This window comes from Theropithecus gelada, chromosome 10 (genome assembly GCF_003255815.1).
Source record: "Theropithecus gelada isolate Dixy chromosome 10, Tgel_1.0, whole genome shotgun sequence".
Taxonomy (NCBI): domain Eukaryota; kingdom Metazoa; phylum Chordata; class Mammalia; order Primates; family Cercopithecidae; genus Theropithecus; species Theropithecus gelada.
This window is the reverse complement of record NC_037678.1, coordinates 68,039,834-68,059,693: the sequence shown is the minus strand read 5'-3', so window position 1 is coordinate 68,059,693 and position 19,860 is coordinate 68,039,834. Positions and strand designations below refer to the sequence as shown.

The window sequence follows — 19,860 nt, the reverse complement described above, 5'->3', positions numbered from 1 at the left end:
AAATACACTATAAGATTGCAATCATTTAAAATGTGTTGTGACTTGCTTAACGATCCATTATATGGTCAACTTTGATAAGTACTGCAGGTACATTCAAATATGCATACTAACACCTATGGCTGCATAATTCTATATATGACATGTAGGTTCAGTTTGCTAATGATTTGCTCAAATCTTCTATATCCTTATTAATTTTTTTGGTCTGTTTGTTCTATCACTGACTGAAAGAGGGATGTTAAAAATCACCCAGTCAGGCACAGTGGCTCATGCCTGTAATCTCAGCACTTTGTGGGGCTAAGGTGGGAGGATCACCTAAGCCTAGGCATTTGAGAACAGCCTGGACAACATAGTGGAACCGTGCCTCTATAAAATATTTTAAAAATTAGCTGGCTGAGCTAGCATGCACCTGTAATCCAAGCTTCTTGGGAGGCTGAGTTGGGAGAATTGCTTGAGCCCAGAGAGGTGGAGGCTGCAGTGAGCCTGTTTGTGCCGCTGCATTCCAGCCTGGGCAACAGAGTGAGACCCTGTCTCTTTTTTTTTTATTTTTTAAATTTTTTAGATGGAGTCTCGCTCTGTCGCCCAGGCTGGAGTGCAGTGGCTGGATCTCAGCTCACTGCAAGCTCTGCCTCCCGGGTTTACGCCATTCTCCTGCCTCAGCCTCCCGAGTAGCTGGGACTACAGGTGCCCGCCACCTCACCTGGCTAGTTTTTTGTATTTTTTAGTAGAGACGGGGTTTCACCGTGTTAGCCAGGATGGTCTCGATCTCCTGACCTCGTGATCCGCCCGTCTCGGCCTCCCAAAGTGCTGGGATTACAGGCTTGAGCCACCGTGCCCGGCCTGACCCTGTCTCTTAGATGCAGTTCTATGTAGAATTACTATATCTTCTGGGTGCAGTGATCTTTTTATCATTATAAAATAATCCTCTTCATCTCTAGTAAGGTTTCTTGTCTTAAAATATTCTTGATCTGATAGTATAGTTACATCAGCCTCTTTGGGCTGTTGGCATAATACAGTTTTTTTCTGTCATTTTACTTTCCACCTTTCTGTGTCCTTATATGAAAAATTTTTTGTGTTTGTTTTTGGGTTTTTTTTTTTTTTTTCTGAGACAAAGTCTCACTCTGTTGGCCAGGCAGGAGTGCAGTGGCATGATCATGACTCACTGAAGCCTTGACCTCCCAGACTCAGGTGACCCCCCTACCTTACCCTCCTGAGTAGGTGAGACTACAGATGTGCGCCACCACACCCACATAATTTTTGTATTTTTTGTAGAGACAGAGTTTCGCCACATTGCCCAAGCTGGTCTTGAACTCCTGGGCTCAAGCAATCCGCCTTGCCTCCCAAAGTTTTAGGATTATAGGCATGAGCCACTGCACCTGACCTAAGATGTGACTGATTGACTGATTGATTGATTGATTGATTGATTTAGAGACGGAGTTTCACTCTATCCCCAGGCTGGAGTGCAGTGGCACGATCTCAGCTCACTGCAACCTCCACCTCCCAGGTTCACGCCATTCTCCTTTCTCAGCCTCCCGAGTAGCTGGGACTACAGGCACGTGCCACCACGCCCAGCTAATTTTTTGTATTTTTAGTAGAGATGGGGTTTCACTGTCTTAGCCAGGATGGTCTCAAACTCCTGACCTCGTGATCTGCCTGGATTGGCCTCCCAAAGTGCTACGATTACAGGCATGAGCCACCGTGCCCGGCCTAAGCGTTTTTATTTTGAACTTATGTTCAAAATTACCTATGGTTTTCTTCGACTTCCTCCTACTTGGTTTTGTAGAGTTTTCTGAATAAAAATCTTAGTAAATTTTGAACAAAATTTCACCCATAATCTCCTCAAATACTGATTCTGCTCCATTCCGTCTCTTCTCCCATTCTAGAACTCCACTGATGTATAAGTTGGGCTGTTTTACTGAGTTTCAGATCTCTTACTTTTTTTTTTTCTTCTGTTTTCTATCCTTTTCTCTTCAAGCTTCAATCTAGGCATTTTCAACAGACTTTATCTTCCATATTACTAATCCTCTCTTTAGCTTTGTGTAATCTGCTGCTAAATTCATCTATACATTCTTTTTTTTTTTTTTTTTTTTTGAGACAGAATCTTGCTCTGTCACCCAGGTTGGAATGCAGTGGCGCGATCTCGGCTCACTGCAACTTCCGCCTCCCAGGTTCAAGCGCCCAGGTTCAAGTGATTCTCCCACGTCAGCCTCCTGAGTAGCTAGGATTACAGGCGTATGCCACCATGTCTGACTAATTTTTGTATTTTTAGTAGAAACAGAGTTTTACCATGTTGGCTAGACTGGTTTTGAACTCCTGGCCTTAAGTTATCTGCCCACCTTGGCCTCCCAAAGTGCTGGTATTACAGGCGTGAGCCACTGCATCTGGCTGATCACAGCTATTTTAAAGTCCAAGTAGTTTGATAACTTCAATATCTAAATCACCTGTAAATCTGTTTTTATTGTCTATTTTTTTTCTGTCTCTTATTATGCTTGGTAATGTTTTTCCTTTTTTTTTTTTGAGAAGGAGTCATTCTGTCATCCAGTCTGGAGTGCAGTGGCGTGAACTCAGCTCACCGCAACCTGTCTCCCAGGTTCAAGTGATTCTCCTGCCTCAGCCTCCCAAGTAGCTGGGATTACAGGCATGCACCACCATGCCTAATTTTTGTACTTTTAGTAGAGACAGGGTTTCACTACGTTGCTCTGGTTGGTCTTGAACTCCTGACCTCAGGTGATCCACCAGCCTCGGCCTCCCAAAGTACTGGGATTACAGGTGTGAGCCACCATGCCCAGTCAATGATTAGTAATGTTTTATTGAATGACAGATATTGTGTATGAAAAACTACAGCAGCTCAGATGAGGGTATTTTATTCTGGAAAATATTTCTTTAAGCTGGTAATTACAATATAGTTGTTTCACTTTAGGGATTGAGCTAATTTGAAGCTGGATTTAGTCTTCGTAAAACTAGTCTATATTGGTCTACCCTTACTCCTAGAGTGTAGTCCTTCAGAAGTTCCAGCCTAAAGGCAAGCCCTTTACCAAAGCCTTGCCATTTTGGCTGGTCCTGCACTCAAATTTTTATTTCCCCAGCACCCTGAGACTGCCAATAGCTCTGCTGAACTTCTTGGTCTCTAGCCAGTCAATTTCTGTTCTGCTTCTCTGCCTGTGTCACTTACAAATTGGTAAATGCTTCAAGGACAAAGCAGCTCAGACTGTTCGTATTACTTTTTGTACTTTCCCCTTTGGGATCTTAGTCCCTGGAGTCCTGGCTATCTTGGTACTTTCCAATGCCTTCCAGCAGATGTGGTTTTTTTCTTTTTTTCATAGTCATCCTGCTTTTCTAGTTGTTCTTGGAAGGTAGGTTGGTCTGCTACTGCAAACCCATTCACCAATCCACCAGAACCAGAAGGGAAGTGTATGACTTGGTTTTAGTGAGCCCATGCTGATGACTCAGGAGCACCTCTTCCCAACACTAAACCATATGCACAAATGTGTCTGATAACATTATAGAGGTTACTGACAGGCTTTTTAGTGAGAACAAGTTAGCATGGTAGAAAGAACAAAGACTCTGGTGTCAGATTCGCATTTAAATCCAGGTTCCAGACAGCTCCGGTGGATCACACCTGCAATCACAACACTTTAGGAGGCCGAGGTGGGAGGATCACTTGAGGCCAGGAGGTTGAGACCATCCTGGGCAACAAAGTGAGACCCCCATCTCTATGAAAAAAAAAAAAAAAATTAGCTGGGAGTGGTAGCATGCATCTGTAGTCCCACAGATTTGGTTTGTTTTTATTTTTGTGTTTTGAGTCATGGTTTTACTCTGTTTCCCAGGCTGGGGTGCAGAGGTATAATCATGGCTCACTGCAGCTTAGACCTTCCAGTATCAAGCGATCCTCCTACCTCAGCGACCTGAGTAACTAGAACGACAGGCACATGCCACCACAACCAGCTATTTTTTTTTTTTTTTTTTTTTCCTGGGGGAAGAGACAGAGTCTCACTATGTTGCCCAGGCTTGTCTTAAACTCCTAGGCTCAAGCAATCCTCCCACCTTGTCCTCCCAAAGTGCTAGGATTACAGACATGAGCCACCGTGCCTGGCCTCAATTTGACAAATTTTGACCTATGTGTACATTCATAAAACCATTACAATCAAGAAAGTGAACATATCCATCATTCCCAAGTTTATTAATTTTAATGCTCATCCCAAGGAACCATCTTTGTTTCAGTGATTTTCACTATTAGTTTTGTTTTCTACCCTTTGTTTCTACTCAGATCTTTACTATTTCTTTTAATCTGCTTACTTTGAATATAATTTTATCTTTTCCTAGTTTCTTAAGGTAGAAGCTGTGGTCATTGACTTGAGGTCTTCTTTTCTAATATAAGCATTTGGTGCTATAAATCTCTCCCTAAGAACCACTTAGTGACATCCCACATATTTTGATGGGTTGTGTTTCATTTTCATTCATTTCAAAATACTTTCTAATTTCCTTTCTGATTTCTTCTTTGATCCATGGGTTAATTAAGAATATGTTGCCAGGCTCGGTGGCTCAAGCCTGTAATCCCAGCACTTTGGGAGGCCGAGACAGGTGGATTACGAGGTCAGGAGATTGAGACCATCCTGGCTAACACGGTGAAACCCTGTCTCTACTAAAAAATACAAAAAACTAGCCAGGCGTGGTGGCGGGCACCTGTAGTCCCACCTACTCGGGAGGCTGAGGCAGGAGAATGGCATAAACCCGGAAGGCAGAGCTTGCAGTGAGCCGAGATCCGGCCACTGCACTCCAGCCTGGGCAACAGAGCAAGATTCCGTCTCAAAAAACAAAACAAAACAAAACAAAAGAATATGTTACTGGGGGGCCGGGCGCAGTGGCTCACGCCTATAATCCCAGCACTTTGGGAGGCCGAGATGGGCGGATCATGAGGTCAGGAGATCGAGACCATCCTGGCTAACATGGTGAAACCCCGTCTCTACTAAAACTACAAAAAATTAGCCGGGTGCGGTGGCGGGTGCCTGTAGTCCCAGCTACACGGGAGGCTGAGGCAGGAGAATGGCGTGAACCCAGTAGGTGGAGCTTGCAGTGAGCCGAGATTGCGCCACTGCACTCCAGCCTGGGCAACAGAGCAAGATTCCGTCTCAAAAAAAAAAAAAAAGAATATGTTACTGGGTTTCTAAATATTTGGGGATTCTCTAGATATCTTTCTTTTATTTCTTATTTAATTCAGTTGTTTCAACTGTGGTCACAGAATATATTTTGTCTAACTTGAATTCTTTTAAATTTATTGAACCTTGTTTTATAGACCAGAATGTGGTCTATCTTGCAAATATTCCATGTACATTTGAAAGAATTATGTGTTTTGCTGTTGTTGGATGGAGTGTTCTATAAATGACAACGAGGTCAAGTTGGGTTTTTGTTTTTTTTTTTTTTGAGATGGAGTCTAGCTTTGCTGCCCAGGCTGGAACGCAGTGGCACTATCTCGGGTCACTGCAACCTCCGCCTCCCAGGTTCAAGCGATTCTCCTGCCTCAGCCTCCCAAGTAGCTGTGATTACAGGTGCACACCACCACACCCAGCTAATTTTTGTATTTTTAGCAGAGACAGGGTTTCATCATGTTGGTCAGGCTGGTCTCAAACTCCTGACCTCAAGTGATCCACCCGTCTTGGCCTCCCAAAGTGCTAAGATTACAGGCATGAGCCACCACGTCCAGCCCAAGTTGGTTGTTATTCAAGTCTTTTATATACTTGCTGATTTTCTGTCTGCTTGTACTACCAGTCATTGAGAAAGGTATATTGAAATCTCTGTAATTGTGGATCTATTTCTCCTTGTAGTTCTATCAGTCTTTACTTCATATATTTTGAAGCTCTGTAATTTGGTACATAAACATTTGTGATCGCTATCTTTTTTTATCACTATGAAATGTATTTTATCCCTGGTGATACCCTTGGCTCTGAAATTTGTTTCTTTTTTTACTAACTTATTGTCTGTTTCTCTCAGAAGTATAAGCACCATGAAACCAGGGACTGTGTCTTGTTTTGTATCCCTAATACCTAGCAGAGTAGCTGGCACTTAGTGAATATTTAACAAATCTTTACTAAAAGAAAGAGAGAAGGGAGGGAAGGATTGTAATGCATATGCTGATAGAGGTAGGCACTAGGAATAAGTGATAAGAAGGGGACAGCACCTGTTATGAAGACAATATATCATAATGAGTAGAATAAACACAGAGGCAATTTCAAGAGTATGACATGAGCCAGGAAAAGGATAAGCATAAGATTCTTTGGAAGACTAAGGTGATGAGAGACAGCTTTCTTTTTTTTTTTTTTTTTTTTTTTTGAGATGGAGTCTCGCTCTGTCGCCCAGTCTGGAGTGCAGTGGCGCGATCTCGGCTCACTGTAAGCTCCACCTCCCAGGTTCACACCATTCTCCTGCCTCAGCTTCCTGAATAGCTGGGACTACAGGCGCCCGCCACCACGCCTGGCTAATTTTTTGTATTTTTAGTAGAAACGGGGTTTTACCATATTGGCCAGGCTGGTCTTGAACTCCCGACCTTGTGATCCGCCCGCCTCGGCCTCCCGGCCGCCTGGCCCTGTGTGCTTATTAAGAGTCTCTTGGCCGGGCACAGTGGCTCAAGCCTGTAATCCTAGCACTTTGGGAGGTCAAGGCAGGTGGATCACCTGAGGTCAAGAGTTCAAGAGCAACCTGGCCAAGGTGGCAAAACCCTGTCTCTACTAAAAATACAAAAATTAGCCGGGCATGGTGGCACACGCCTATAACTCCAGCTACTTGGGATGCTGAGGTAGGAGAATCACTTGAATCCAGGGTGGGGTAGGGGGGTGGGGGGTTGCAGAGGTTGCAATGAGCCGAGATGGAGCCACTTCACTCCACCTAGGCAAAAGGGTAAAACTCTGTCTCAAAAAAAAAAAAATTTTTTTTTTAAAAAGTCTCTTAAGTTGTTCCTAACCTGTTTCTGCCAGTTCTTGTTATTGCAGTTTGATTAGATATTAACACAGAGATAAAAATTGAAATGCAAAAGACAGTTGCTATTTCTATGAGGACCAAGTTGAATGCTTTTGAAAGATTAGATAGAAGAGCCAAGAAACAAAAAACAAACAAACAAAAAAAAATGTTCTCAAAGTACATATGAGAGAGATAACTATAAAAATTAAGGCCAGCTGGGCGCGGTGGCTCACGCCTGTAATCCCAGCACTTTGGGAGGCCAAGGCAGGCAGATCACAAGGTCAGGAGTTCGAGACCAGCCTGGCCAATATGGTGAAACTCCGTCTCTACTAAAAATACAAAAATTAGCTGGGCATGGTGGTGCGTGCCTGTGGTCCCAGCTGCTCGGGAGGCTGAGGCAGAGGAGTCGCTTGAACCTGGGAGGTGGAGGTTGCAGTGAGCCGAGATTGCGCCATTGCACTCCAGCCTGGGTGACAGAACGAGACTCTGTCTCAAAGAAAAAAAAAATTAAGACCAAGCACAGTGGCTCATGCCTGTAATCCCAACACTTTCGGAGGCCAAGACAGGAGGATGACTTGAGTGCAGGAGTTCAAGACCAGCCTGGGCAACATAGCAAGACCCCATCTCTACAAAGAAATTTTTAAAAATTAGCCAGCTGTGGTGGTGCACATCTGTAGTCCCAGCTACTCAGGAGGCTGAGGTGAGAGGATTGCTTAAGTCCAGGAGGTTGAGGCTGTAGTGAGCCGTGATCATGCCACTACATTCCAGCCTGGGTGACAGAGCAAGACCCTGTCTTTAAAAAACAATTAGAAGGTACACTGTCAAATTAGAAAACTTCTTTAAAATGATATGGCCAATAAGAATGGAAAGGGCAGCCAGGCGCGGTGGCTCACACCTGTAATCCCAGCACCTTGGGAGGCCAATGCAGGTGGATCACGATGTCAGGAGATTGAGACCATTCTGGCTAACACGGTGAAACCCCGTCTCTACTAAAACTACAAAAAAAATTAGCCGGGCATGGTCGCGGGCACCTGTGGTCCCAGCTACTCGGGAGGCTGAGGCAGGAGAATGGGGTGAACCTGGGAGGCAGAGCTTGCAGTGAGCGGAGATCGCGCCACTGCCCTCCAGCCTGAGCGACAGAGTGAGACTCAATCTCAAAAAAAAAAAAAAAAAAAAAAAAAAAAAAAAAAAGAATGGCAAGGGTATGCCTCTACGCCCTTTTATCCTGAGGTCAATGGTGAACATTCAAAGGTGCCAAGCAAGAGTGACAAAAACAGATTCACATTTTAGAAAGATGGCTCTGGCTACAGAATAGAGTAAATGAGCAAGACTGAATGCAGAAAGACCTGTCAGGAAGCTGTTGCTGTAAACAAGAGATAATCTGGACCTAATTAAGAGTGTTTTTACTATTCCTTTTTCTTTTTTTTTTTTTTTTGAGATGGAGTCTCACCCTGTGGCCCAGGCCGGAGTGCAATGGTGCAGTCTTGGCTCACTGCAAACTCTGCCTCCCAGCTTCAAACAATTCTGCCTCAGCCTCCCAAATAGCTGGGATTACAGGCACCTGCCACAACGCCCAGCTGGTTTTTGTATGTTTAGTAGAACCGGGTTTTACATTGGCCAGGCTGGTCTTGAACTCCTGACCTCGTGATCTGCCTGTTTCGGCCTCCCAAAGTGCTGGGATTACAGGTGTAAGCCACTGCATCTGGCCTGTTTTTACTATTCTTAAGAGCTAATTTTATTTAAAATTAGCATGGTGGTGCACACTTGTGGTCCCTGCTACTCAGGAGGCTCAAGTAGGAGGATCGCTTGAGCCCAGGAGGTCGAGACTGCAGTGAACCGTGATCGTCACTGCACTCTAGCCTGGGTGACAGAGTAAGACCCTGTCAAAAAAAAAAAAAAAAGCTAATTTTATGGGTTAAGTAAGCTTTTGTGAGCTTTCTAACAAAACAACATTACTGCCAGGCACGGTGGCTCACGCTTGTAATCCCAGCACTTTGGGAGGCCAAGGAAGGCGGATCACAAGGTCAGCAGATCGAGACCATCCTGGCTAACACGGTGAAACCCCGTCTCTATTAAAAATACAAAAAAAATTAGCTGGGCATGGTGGTGGGTGCCTGTAGTCTCAGCTACTTGGGAGGCTGAGGTAGGAGAATGGCATGAACCCAGGAGGCAGAGCTTGCAGCGAGCCGAGATCGCACCACTGCACTCCAGCCTGGGAGACAAAGTGAGACTCCATCTCAAAAAAAAAAAAACAAAAGAAAACAACATTACTGCCATAGTTTTCATGGGAAACCATATTCCAAACAACAAATTACATGCTAATTAGCATACAACCTATTTGTGGACTAAGGACTGTTTGCAACTTATTTGCCATTACAAATGGTAACTTCTACAGAAGCCTCATCTGCAGTTACAATCTTAATCTGGATCATTTCCATTCCAATTGCAAAACCTGTTTCTTATGCAGAGAACATCTAAAAACAGGCTGTTTCTAAATACGATTGTCAAGAATACATCTTTTTAAATGTTTGTACAAAACAGAGGTTAGGCTTTGGTATCTGTGACTGTAAACTACTCTCGGTACCCAGAAAAGAAAATAAGAACACTTACTTCATGAAATACTGCTCCAGAATATGGAGATACTCCCAAGTCCAACAGTGAAAGGCCTTCAACCACTGAAAAATAAGACATACAAGTTCACTCAGACTAAGCAGGCAGCTATAGACCAAATTGTTAGATACCCCCAGAACCAAAAAGGGCCTCACTGAGTTTATCTAACCCCCTTTACCTCATCTCCAGCAAGTGGCTTTAAGTCTTGAACATTTCTGATGATGGGAAACTCTCTTTCATGGACAGCATCCTTTTGCATTGTGGGCAGCACTCATTATAAGACAGTTTTATGTTAAACTATCTGCTTCCTTCTAGTTCTTTGTAACTCTCACCCACTCTCAAAAACGTCTCATTTATGCATAATCTTCCCCATTCCAAAGCACAATAAGATAACAAATTAGAAGCTGGTGAGAAATGTTGCCATAGTGTGAGGAAATGGGCAGTCACTCTCATATGCTGCTCATTTGAGTGACATTTGTATTAACTTTTCAGTAGGGCAATAGGTGCTTTTTAAGTGTGTGCCTTCTGACCCAGATATGGTACTTCTTAGGGCAGTTTATCCTAGAGAAATAACTTGACAAGTGTCCAAAAAGGTATGTTCCTTACAGTGCTCAGAGTACTGAACAATTAGAAATAATCTGAATGCCCATTAATGAAGATTTATTTAAATGAATTATGATATAATATCTATCTCTATATAATGGAATACTTTATACTTAAAATTATACTATGTTATAAATAATAAATAAATAAGTGGAAGAGAAAGGAGAGCTTTTCTCTACAGAGAATTCTAAGGATCAAATGTAGAAAGAACAATGAAACAGAAAATCACCACTTGGCATACTCCATGCATAGTAATAATCACAAAAGGCAAGTATCATCAATGGATGCTAAAATTCGTGGGCAAAAATATGAGAAATAGAATATTTGCAAGGGGAAAAATAATTTTACATGGGTGGTGGCTCACACCTGTAATCCCAGCACTTTGGGAGACTGAGGCAGGCGGATCACGTGAGGTCAGCAGTTCAAGACCAGCCTGGCCAACATGGCAAAATCCTGTCTCCATTAAAAATACAAAAATTAGCCAGGCATGGTGGCATGCACTTGTAATCCCAGCTACTTGGGAGGATGAGGCAGGAGAATCACTTGAACCTGGGAGGCGGAGGTTGCAGTGAGCCGAGATTGTGCCACTGCACTCCAGCCTGGGCAACGGAGTGACACTCCTTCTCAAAAAAAAAAAAAAAAAAAAAAAAAAAAAAAGCATAACCTCAGTCTAATTGTAAGAAAACATCAGGCAGACCCAAATGGAGACATAAAATAACTGGCAAGTACTCTTAAAAATATTAAGCCAATATATATACCTACTAGGTACCAACAAAAATTAAATTAAAAATTTTTTAAATGTTAAGTCTGAGGAAGTATCCCAGATTAGAAGAGACTAAGGCGACAAAACAACTAAGTGCAAAGTGGAATCACAGGTTGGATATTGGACTAGAAATGGACATTAGTGGGGCAAAGTGATAAAATTCTAATAAGGCCTGTAATTAGTTAATAGCATCGTATCAATGTTAATTTTCTGGTTTAGGTCATTGCACTATGGTGATGTAGAATGTTAACGTTAGAAGCTGAATGAAAGGTAAACAGGAACTCTATCCACAATTCTTGCAACTTTTTTGAAAATCTAAAATTATTTCAAAATTAAGAGTTAAAATTCAAAAGTATATTAGAGATCTATATTTACTGAAGAAAAGCAGTCCATAAAATATTCTTAAATGAAAAGTAGGTCAAAACACAGCATGTAAAATATAAGAGGTTTTTTTGGTGATTTTTTTACAAATGACTATTTTAGCAATTTCTCTTGGTTTTTATTTATTTTCCTTTTCAAATTTTTTGGGGGTTGAGGGGGTACATGTCCATGTTTGTTACATGGGTAAATTGCATGTCATAGAGGTTTGGAGTGCAGATAATCTCATTGCCCAGGTAATAAGCACAGTACCTGATAGGTAGCTTTTCCAACTTCACCCTCCTCCCACCCTCCACCCTCAAGTAGGCCCAGGTATCTACTGTTACTGTCTTTGTGTCCACGTGTACTCAGTGTTCAGCTTCCACTTATAAGTGAGAATATGCTGTATTTGGTTTTCTGTTCTTGCATTAATTTCCTTAGGATAATGTCTCCAGCTCTATCCATGTTGGTTCAAAGGACATGATCTCATTCCTTTCTTTTTTTATGCTGCATAGTGTTCCATGGTGTATATGTACCACATTTTCTTTATCTAGTCCACCATTGATGGGCATTCAGGTTAATTCCATGTCTTTGCTATTGTGAATACTGCTGTGATGAACATACACATGCATGCATCTTTAGGGTAGAATGATTTCTATTCCTTTAGGTATATACCTAGTAATGGCATTGCCGGGTCGAATGGCAGTTCTGTTTTAGGATCTTTGAGAAACCTTCAAACTGCTTTCCACAGTGGCTGAATTACTTTACATTCCCACCACCAGTGTATAAGTGTTTCCTTTTTTCCACAGCCTTGCCAGCATCTATTATTTTTTGACTTTTTAATAATGGTCATTCTGACTGGTATGAGATAGTATCTGGCCGGGCGCGGTGGCTCAAGCCTGTAATCCCAGCACTTTGGGAGACGGGTGGATCACGAGGTCAGGAGATCGAGACCATCCTGGCTAACACAGTGAAACCCCATCTCTACTAAAAAATACAAAAAAAGCTAGCCGGGCGAGGTGGCGGGCGCCTGTAGTCCCAGCTACTCGGGAGGCTGAGGCAGGAGAATGGCGTGAACCTGGGAGGCGGAGCTTGCAGTGAGCTGAGATCCGGCCACTGCACTCCAGCCTGGGCGACAGAGCGAGACTCCGCCTCAAAAAAAAAAAAGAGATAGTATCTCATTGTGCTTTAGATTTGCATTTCTCTAATGACTAATTATGTTGAGCATTTTTTCATATGCTTGTTGGCCACTTGTATGTCTTCTTTTGAGAAGTGTCTGTTCATGTCCTTTGCCCCCCGCCAACTGTTTTTCCAAGACAGGATCTGGCTCTATTGCCCAGGTTGAAGTACAGTGGCATGATCAGGCTCACTGCAGCCTTGACCTCTCAGGCTCAATAGATCCTCCCATCGCAGCCTCTCGAGTAGTTGGGACTTCAGGTGTGCATCACCATGCCTGGCTAATTTTTGTATTTTTTGTAGAGACAGGGTTTCGCCATGTTACTTGGGCTGGTCTCAAACTCCTGGGCTCAAGCAATCTTCCTGCCTCAGCCTCCCAAAGTGCTGGAATTACAGTGGTGCTGGAATTACAGGTGTGAGCCACCATGCCCAGCCCTTTGCTTTTTTTTTTTCTTTTTTGAGAGAGTCTCAGTCTGTCACCAAGGCTGGAGTGCAGTGGCGTGATCTTGGCTCACTGCAACCTCTGCCTCCTGGGTTCAAGCAATTCTCCTGACTCAACCACTGAGTAGCTAGGATTACAGGTGCCTGCCACCAGACCAGTTAATTTTTATATTTTTAGTGGAGTCAGTGTTTTACTATGTTGACCAGGCTAGTCTCGAACTCCTGACCTCAAGTGATCTGCCTGCCTCAGCTTCTCAAAATTGCATAGTTTTTAATAGGTTTGTAGAGTTTTATCTTAAACTTTTATAAGCATTCATTTAATTATCTGAAAGACAGAGAATGAACATGTAATCAATGAGAAATGCCTGGAAAAATAAATATTTAAATGTTCACAATGGCATTTCTAGGTGACATGATTACAGAAGATGCTTGATTTTTTTTCATCTTCCTTTTCTAAATATTTAGCAATGAGGATGTATTATTTTATAATTATTCAAAAGAAATAGTTTTTGTTTTTGTTTTTGTTTTGGAGACAGGGTCTCACTCTGTCATCCAGACTGGAGTACAGGGGTACAAACAAGGTTTACTGCAGCCTCAACCTCCTGGGTACAAGCGATCATCCCACCTCAGCCTCCCAAGTAGCTGAGAACACAGGCCCACGCCACCACACCCAGCTAAATTTTTTTTTGGTAGAGACAGTGTCTTGCCATGTTGCTCAGGCTGGTCTTGAACACCTGGACTCAAGCAGTCTTCCCACCTTGGCCTCCAAAAGTGGTGGGACCACAGGCATGCGCCACTGCACCCAGCTACTTTCTATTTTTGAATCATGTGACTGAGTTACCTATTAAAAAATAGGTAGGCAGGGGTTCAAAGAGTTCGAGATCAGCCTGGGCAACATAAGGAGACCTTGTCTCTACAAAAAAACAAAAATTAGCTGGGGCATGGTGATGTGTGCCTGTGGTCCCAGCTACTTCGGAGGCTGAAGTGGGAAGATCAACTGAGCCCAGGAGGTCAAAGCTGCAGCGAGTCATGATCATGCTACCGCACTCCAGTCTGGGTGACAGAGGGAAACCCTGTATCAAATAAACAAAAACAGAGAGAAAAGAAAAGAAAAAAGACCACTACATATTCGTAAGGAGTGGGCTGCAATTACAACTTTAAACTTTATAGGACTACCCTAAAGAAGGAAACCTAATCAATTTTATAATTCATGGTGGCCATAAAATAAAACAAAGTATATTGCTCAAGACCATTGTAACTGGTCCTTATACTGGAACCAAAAGGAAACCTCCTCAAGGAGCTGCATAAAGAGGTTGCTGTGTAACAGCTATTAAATCCTTCACTAACAGCTTTACTGGAGACCCAAGGAGATGACTCATCAGGTCACATCACAAGGCATTTCTCACTCTTAGCCAATGGCATCCTACCACAGAGCAGTAAAAAAGCAACTCTACGGGGGACCAGTATGAGGCTGCCCAGGCACATCACTCCACTTGTCTGGTTTAATCCAGATGGAAATTTATGAGTACATAGCTAGAGGACAGACTGCACAACTTTTAGGCAATTGCCTAAAACGTAATTCATCTCAGATATGCTTTTGCTAGATACTGTATATCAGTGGATTTGTTAGTGTATTCTCTAGCAAATGCCTGGAGTGTGGTTCTGCTAATTGATGATTAAGTATGGCATCACATTACTTAATTGATAACTAATCTGGGCAAAGGGTCAGGTTACATAAACCATGTAAAACATTTTTTGTCTTTCTTTTTTGAGACTCACTCTGTTGCCTGGGCTGGAGTGTAATGGTGTGATCATAGCTCATTGCAGCCTCAACCTTCCAGGCTCAAGTGATCCTCCCACCCCAGCCTCCCGAGTAACTGGGACTATAGGTGCATGCCACCACACCCAGCTAATTTTTAATTTTTGTTGTAGAAACAGGCTCTTGCTGTATTGCCCAGGCTGGTAAAAACATTTTTTAAAACCCCACTATTTACTACAATATTAAAAAGTTGGCCAGGCGTGGTGGCTCAAGCCTGTAATCCCAGCACTTTGGGAGACCCAGGCGGGTGGATCACCTGAGGTCAAGTGTTCAAGACCAGCCTGGTCAACGTGGTGAAACCCCATCTCTACTAAAAATACAAAAAATTAGCCGGGTGTGGTGGTGGGCGCCTATAATCCCAGCTACTCAGGAGGTTGAGGTAGGAGAATCGCTTGAACCTGGGAGGTGGAGGTTGCAGTGACCCCAGAAGGGGTCCTACTTTACTATTTTTAAATGCCTGTCTTTTAGGCTTTATATAATCAGCTGCTTTAAAAAACATGAGCCGAGATCATGCCACTGCACCCCAGCCTGGGCAACAGGGCAAGACCCCATCTCAAAAAAACAAAACAAAACAAAACAAAACAAAAATATATATATATATATATCCCATTTAAGGTACACTTTGAAGAAAAGTAATGCTTACAGATGTTGTACCTTCCCTCCCAAAAGGTACAAATAATCATGCTGATTTAGTCAGATCCAGATAATGAGTGGTTAACAAATCTCTGTCTCTGTCTCTCTAGCCCTGACACTGGCCTCAAGCTCCAGACCTAAACCTGTGAGTACTGTACTATCACATTATACACACATGAAACACTACTATGTCCTTTCTGATTCATCTATTTCAGCCCATGTCAGCACTATTTTTCCTATTATCTCAACTCAAAACCTTAGAATTCACCTTTTTGGCTTTCATTATCGTGTTGAGCTTCAACATGGATTATCTCATTGAACGGGATACATAATTTCCTATTTTACAGATGGAAATACTGATGTTAGAATTCATACAACTTGGCCGGGCACAGTGGCTCACGCCTGTAATCCCAGCACTTTGGGAGGCCAAGGTGGGCGGATCACGAGGTCAGGAGATTGAGACCAGCCTGGCCAATATGGTGAAACCCCGTGTCTACTAAAAACACAAAAATTAGCCAGGCATGGTGGCACGTGCCTGTAGTCCCAGCTACTTGGGAGGCTGAGGCAGAAGAATCACTTGAACCTGGGATGCGGAGGTTGCAGTGAGCCGGGATCACACTACACTCCAGCCTGGGCAAGAGACCAAGACTCCATCTCAAAAAAACAACAACAAAAAAAGCCGGGCGTAGTGGCTCACACCTGTAATCCCAGCACTTTGGGAGGCCAAGGCGGGCGGCTCACCTGAGGTCAGGAGTTTAAGATCAGATTGGCCAACAAGGTGAAACCCATCTCTACTAAAAATACAAAAATTAGCTGGGCATGGTGGTGAGCACCTGTAATCCCAGCTACCCAGGAGGCTGAGACAAGATAATCGCTTGAACCTGGGAGGCGGAGGGTGCAGTGAGCCAAGATCGTGCCATTGCACTCTAGCCTCGGCAACAAGAGCAAAATTCTGTCTCAAAAAAAAAAAAAAAAAAAAGAATTCATATAGCTTATAATTTGCAGAGCTAGAGACAGTCAAACCTTTTCTGACATTCCAGACGCTGTGCTCTTAATCACCAAACAACATTGTCTCATCTTTGAATCCTTCACCTGTCTATCCTGTAAGTAACCTCCTGTAAGTAACCAGATCCTATGCTTTCTTCTCTTCCCCATTTATTCAACAGTAACTACACACCTACTCTATGCCAGACATAAAAGAATTCAGGAATGAATAAAACAGAATCCTTCAAGGAGCTCATAAGGTAGTGGAAAAGGCCAGGTGTGGTAGCTTATGCCTATAATCCCAGCACTTTGGGAGGCCAAGGTGGGCGAATCACTTAAGCCCAGGAGTTTGAGACCAGCCTAGGCAACAAGGTGAAACCCCATCTCTTCAAAAAATACAAAATAACAGTAATAAGTGGGGTTGGTGGTACATGCCTGTAGTCCCAGCTACCAGCTACTTGGGAGGCTAAGGAGGGAGGATCTCCTGAGCCCAAGAGGTCATGGCTGCAGTGAGCCGTGGTCACTGCACTCCAGCCTGTCAGAGTGAGACCCTGTCTCTTAAAAAAAAAAAAAAAGAGAGAGAGAGAGAGAGGCTGGGCGCGGTAGCTCACACCTATAATCCCAGCACTTTGGGAAGCAGAGGTAGGCAGATCGCCTGAAGTCGGGAGTTCGAGACCAGCCTGACCAACACGGAGAAACCCCATCTCTACTAAAAATACAAAATCAGCCGGGCATGGTGGTGCATGCCTGTAATGCCAGCTGCCCAGGAGGCTGAGGCAGAAGAATCGCTTGAACCCAGGAGGCAGAGGTTATGGTGAGCCGAGATCGTGCCATTGCACTCCAGCCAGGGCAACAAGGGCGAAACTCCGTCTCAAAAAAAAAAAAAAGAGAGAGAGAGAGAGAAAATGTGGAAAAACCGGATATAAACAAGTAATTATGAGATGAGAAATGCTCCTAATAGGGAGTAGAGGAAGAAGGGCCTAATACTGCCTCAGGTCTTCAGTTACCCAGAAGAAAACAGGAACCAAATGGCTTCGATTTAGTTCAACAAAAAAATAATACGCAGAGGTAACAAATGCAAAGTCTTACAATCTCAGACATGAATTACTACTATCTTTATTCCCATTCCCCAAGTAGGAAACCTGGGCAAATTAACTTCTCTAAATTTCAGTTCCCTCATCTGCAAAAGGGGGAAAATAACACCATCTATCACATAGAAATAAAAGTGAGGACTAAATGAGAAAAGGTATATAAAATGTTACCATTTTTTAGAAACCTCAACTCTATTCATAAAACACCCACTCATTATGCCATTCCCCATGCCAACATTTCTATAGGATAACATCAAAACTTTAGCCTTGGCCAGCTGCCATTGCTCACGCCTGAAATCTCAGCACTCCGGGAGGCCAAGTGAGACTGCCTGAGTCCAGGAGTTCCAGACCAGCCTGGGCGACATAGCAAGACCCTGTCTCTAAACAAAAAGCAAAACCAAAAACGAAAAAAAACTTTAGCATTTAAAGGACACAAAGGGGACTTCTGGGGTGCTGCTACTGTTGCTTGAAGTAGGTGCTGGCTACATGAGTGAATACAGTTTGTAAAAATTCATTGAACTCTACACTTAATATGTATTGTATGTATATTGTACTTCAGTTTAAAATAAAATTTTATTTTTTTTTGTTTAATTCATCAAACTCTGGCCTAAACCTAGCTTCCACCCCATTACTCCCCTACTTTGGACATTTCACATCTTTGAACGTTTCTTCATCCCATTTACTTTCTGCTACCTGGAACTACCCTTTTCTCTAATCTCCCTTCCAAAACCCTACATCCTTCAAGAGTCAGCTCAAATCCCACATTCTTAGGAAAACTGGAAAGAGAGGGGATAGTTTATTCAGGGTTAAAATACTAAGGAAGGAACTGGGTGGACACAGAAAGTACACTTTTCATAAATTATTATAACGATTTGTCTCCCTCACTAGCCTGTTCAGTTATTTCAGCCCAACTTCTGTTTCTCGCTGTAGGCGTTAGTATAAAACAATGTTTGATGAGGAACTTAGTAAGGAACAGTAACAAAAACTGCCCTGCAAGTCCCAGACTGAGAAGAGACGTCTAAAGCACATGCACACTCTCCTCGCTTAAGCAAAATTGGTCCCCTCATCCCGGACCCCCTCACACATCACCTCTCACCCCAGGGAGCACCCCCTCGCGATCCCGCCCCAAATCCCAAACTCTTCTGCAAACCGCGCTGCACAAGCACCTCCTCCTCTTATTCCAACCCTTCCACAGACCACACTCCGTCGGCTCAGGGCACTGAATGGGACACGCCCCCTCAGATCCCCACCACTAGGTGGTCCGGCCCCCAGGGCCCAAACCTCACGACACCATCTCCACGCCCGCTCCCCTCACCAGCCCCGCCCTCAGGCCCCGCCCTCCCCGAGTACCCCACGAGAGGGTCAGTTCTCTAGGAACCGCGCGCTGGCGGTCACTGCCCCCGCCTCCCATTCACAGAGGCCGCGGGAGGGCAGGCGGGGCCTGACCTTCTGCTCGAGCCAGTGACCTCACCTCTCTTCCAAGAGCTCAGCGGGGACACCACCTCCACCCGCTCGGAAATGAACTCGGCCAGACTGGAGCGGAACAAGGCCGCCCGCACTGTCACAGCCACCACCAGCACCAGGGCCAAGGGAGCCGCCATGATAACTGGGGCGGGCGCGCGGGCGATGAGGGAAGGCGAGGTGGAAGAGCCTCGCGACCTGCGCGCCACACTCTGTAGTTCCGCGCGCGATCGCGCGCCGCCGCTGCCGCCGGAGCGGCCAGACGTGGGGACTACAACTCCCAGAAAGCCTTACGGCGAGGCGGGCCGGAGCGACGGAAAGCGGGTGCCTCAAGCTGCGTGCAGAGGGTGGGGCGAAACCTTCTCGGATCGCAGGTGCGTTGTGAAACGGCATCGCTGTAGCGGGGCTGAAACGCTGCTGAAAGTAGAAGCGGAAGTAGTCGACTTCCCGGGATTGTGAGAGACTTTTAAACAGATGTTAATTTCACTCTTGCGTGTATGTTTTCAATGCCAAAATTTTTATTTATTTATTTATTTTTTTTTTGAGACTGAGTCTCGCTCTGTTGTCCAGGCTGGAGTGCAGTGGCGTGATCTCGGCTCACTGCAACCTCCACCTCCTAAATAGCTGGGATTACAGGCGCCCACCCCCACGCGCGGCTAGTTTTTTTTTTTTTTTTTTTTTTTTTTGAGTAGATATGGGGTTTCATCATGTTGGCCAGGCTGATCTCGAACTCCTGACCTCAGGTGATCCGCCCGCCTCGGCCTCCCAAAATGCTGGGATTACAGGCGTGAGCCACCGCGCCGGCCTCTCTCTCTCTTTTTTTATTTTTTATTTTTTAAGAGACAGGGTCTCACTCTGACAGTCAGGCTGGAGTGCCACGATCACAGCTCACTGCAGCCATGACCTCTCGGGCTCAGGAGATCCTCCCTCCTCAGCCTCCCAAGTAGCTGGGACTACAGGCATGTACCACCAAC

At 44.2% G+C, this 19,860-nt stretch overlaps 1 protein-coding gene across 2 annotated transcripts in view; it reads right to left on the bottom strand.

Annotated features, from left to right (window-relative positions):
• The window catches only part of PIGU (phosphatidylinositol glycan anchor biosynthesis class U), a 110,201-nt gene extending 90,975 nt beyond the window's left edge, over positions 1–19,226 (bottom strand). The window contains exons 1-2 of one of the 2 annotated variants that reach the window (XM_025399890.1): positions 18,897–19,226; positions 9,559–9,623 (exon numbers count right to left, since the gene is read on the bottom strand). In XM_025399890.1, the coding sequence (XP_025255675.1) occupies positions 9,559–9,623; positions 18,897–19,026 (195 nt within the window). In that variant the 5' untranslated portion in view covers positions 19,027–19,226. The remainder of the gene's footprint in view (positions 1–9,558; positions 9,624–18,896) is intronic. The other variant, XM_025399891.1, reaches the window with a different exon arrangement.
• Positions 19,227–19,860: the final 634 nt, after the last annotated feature.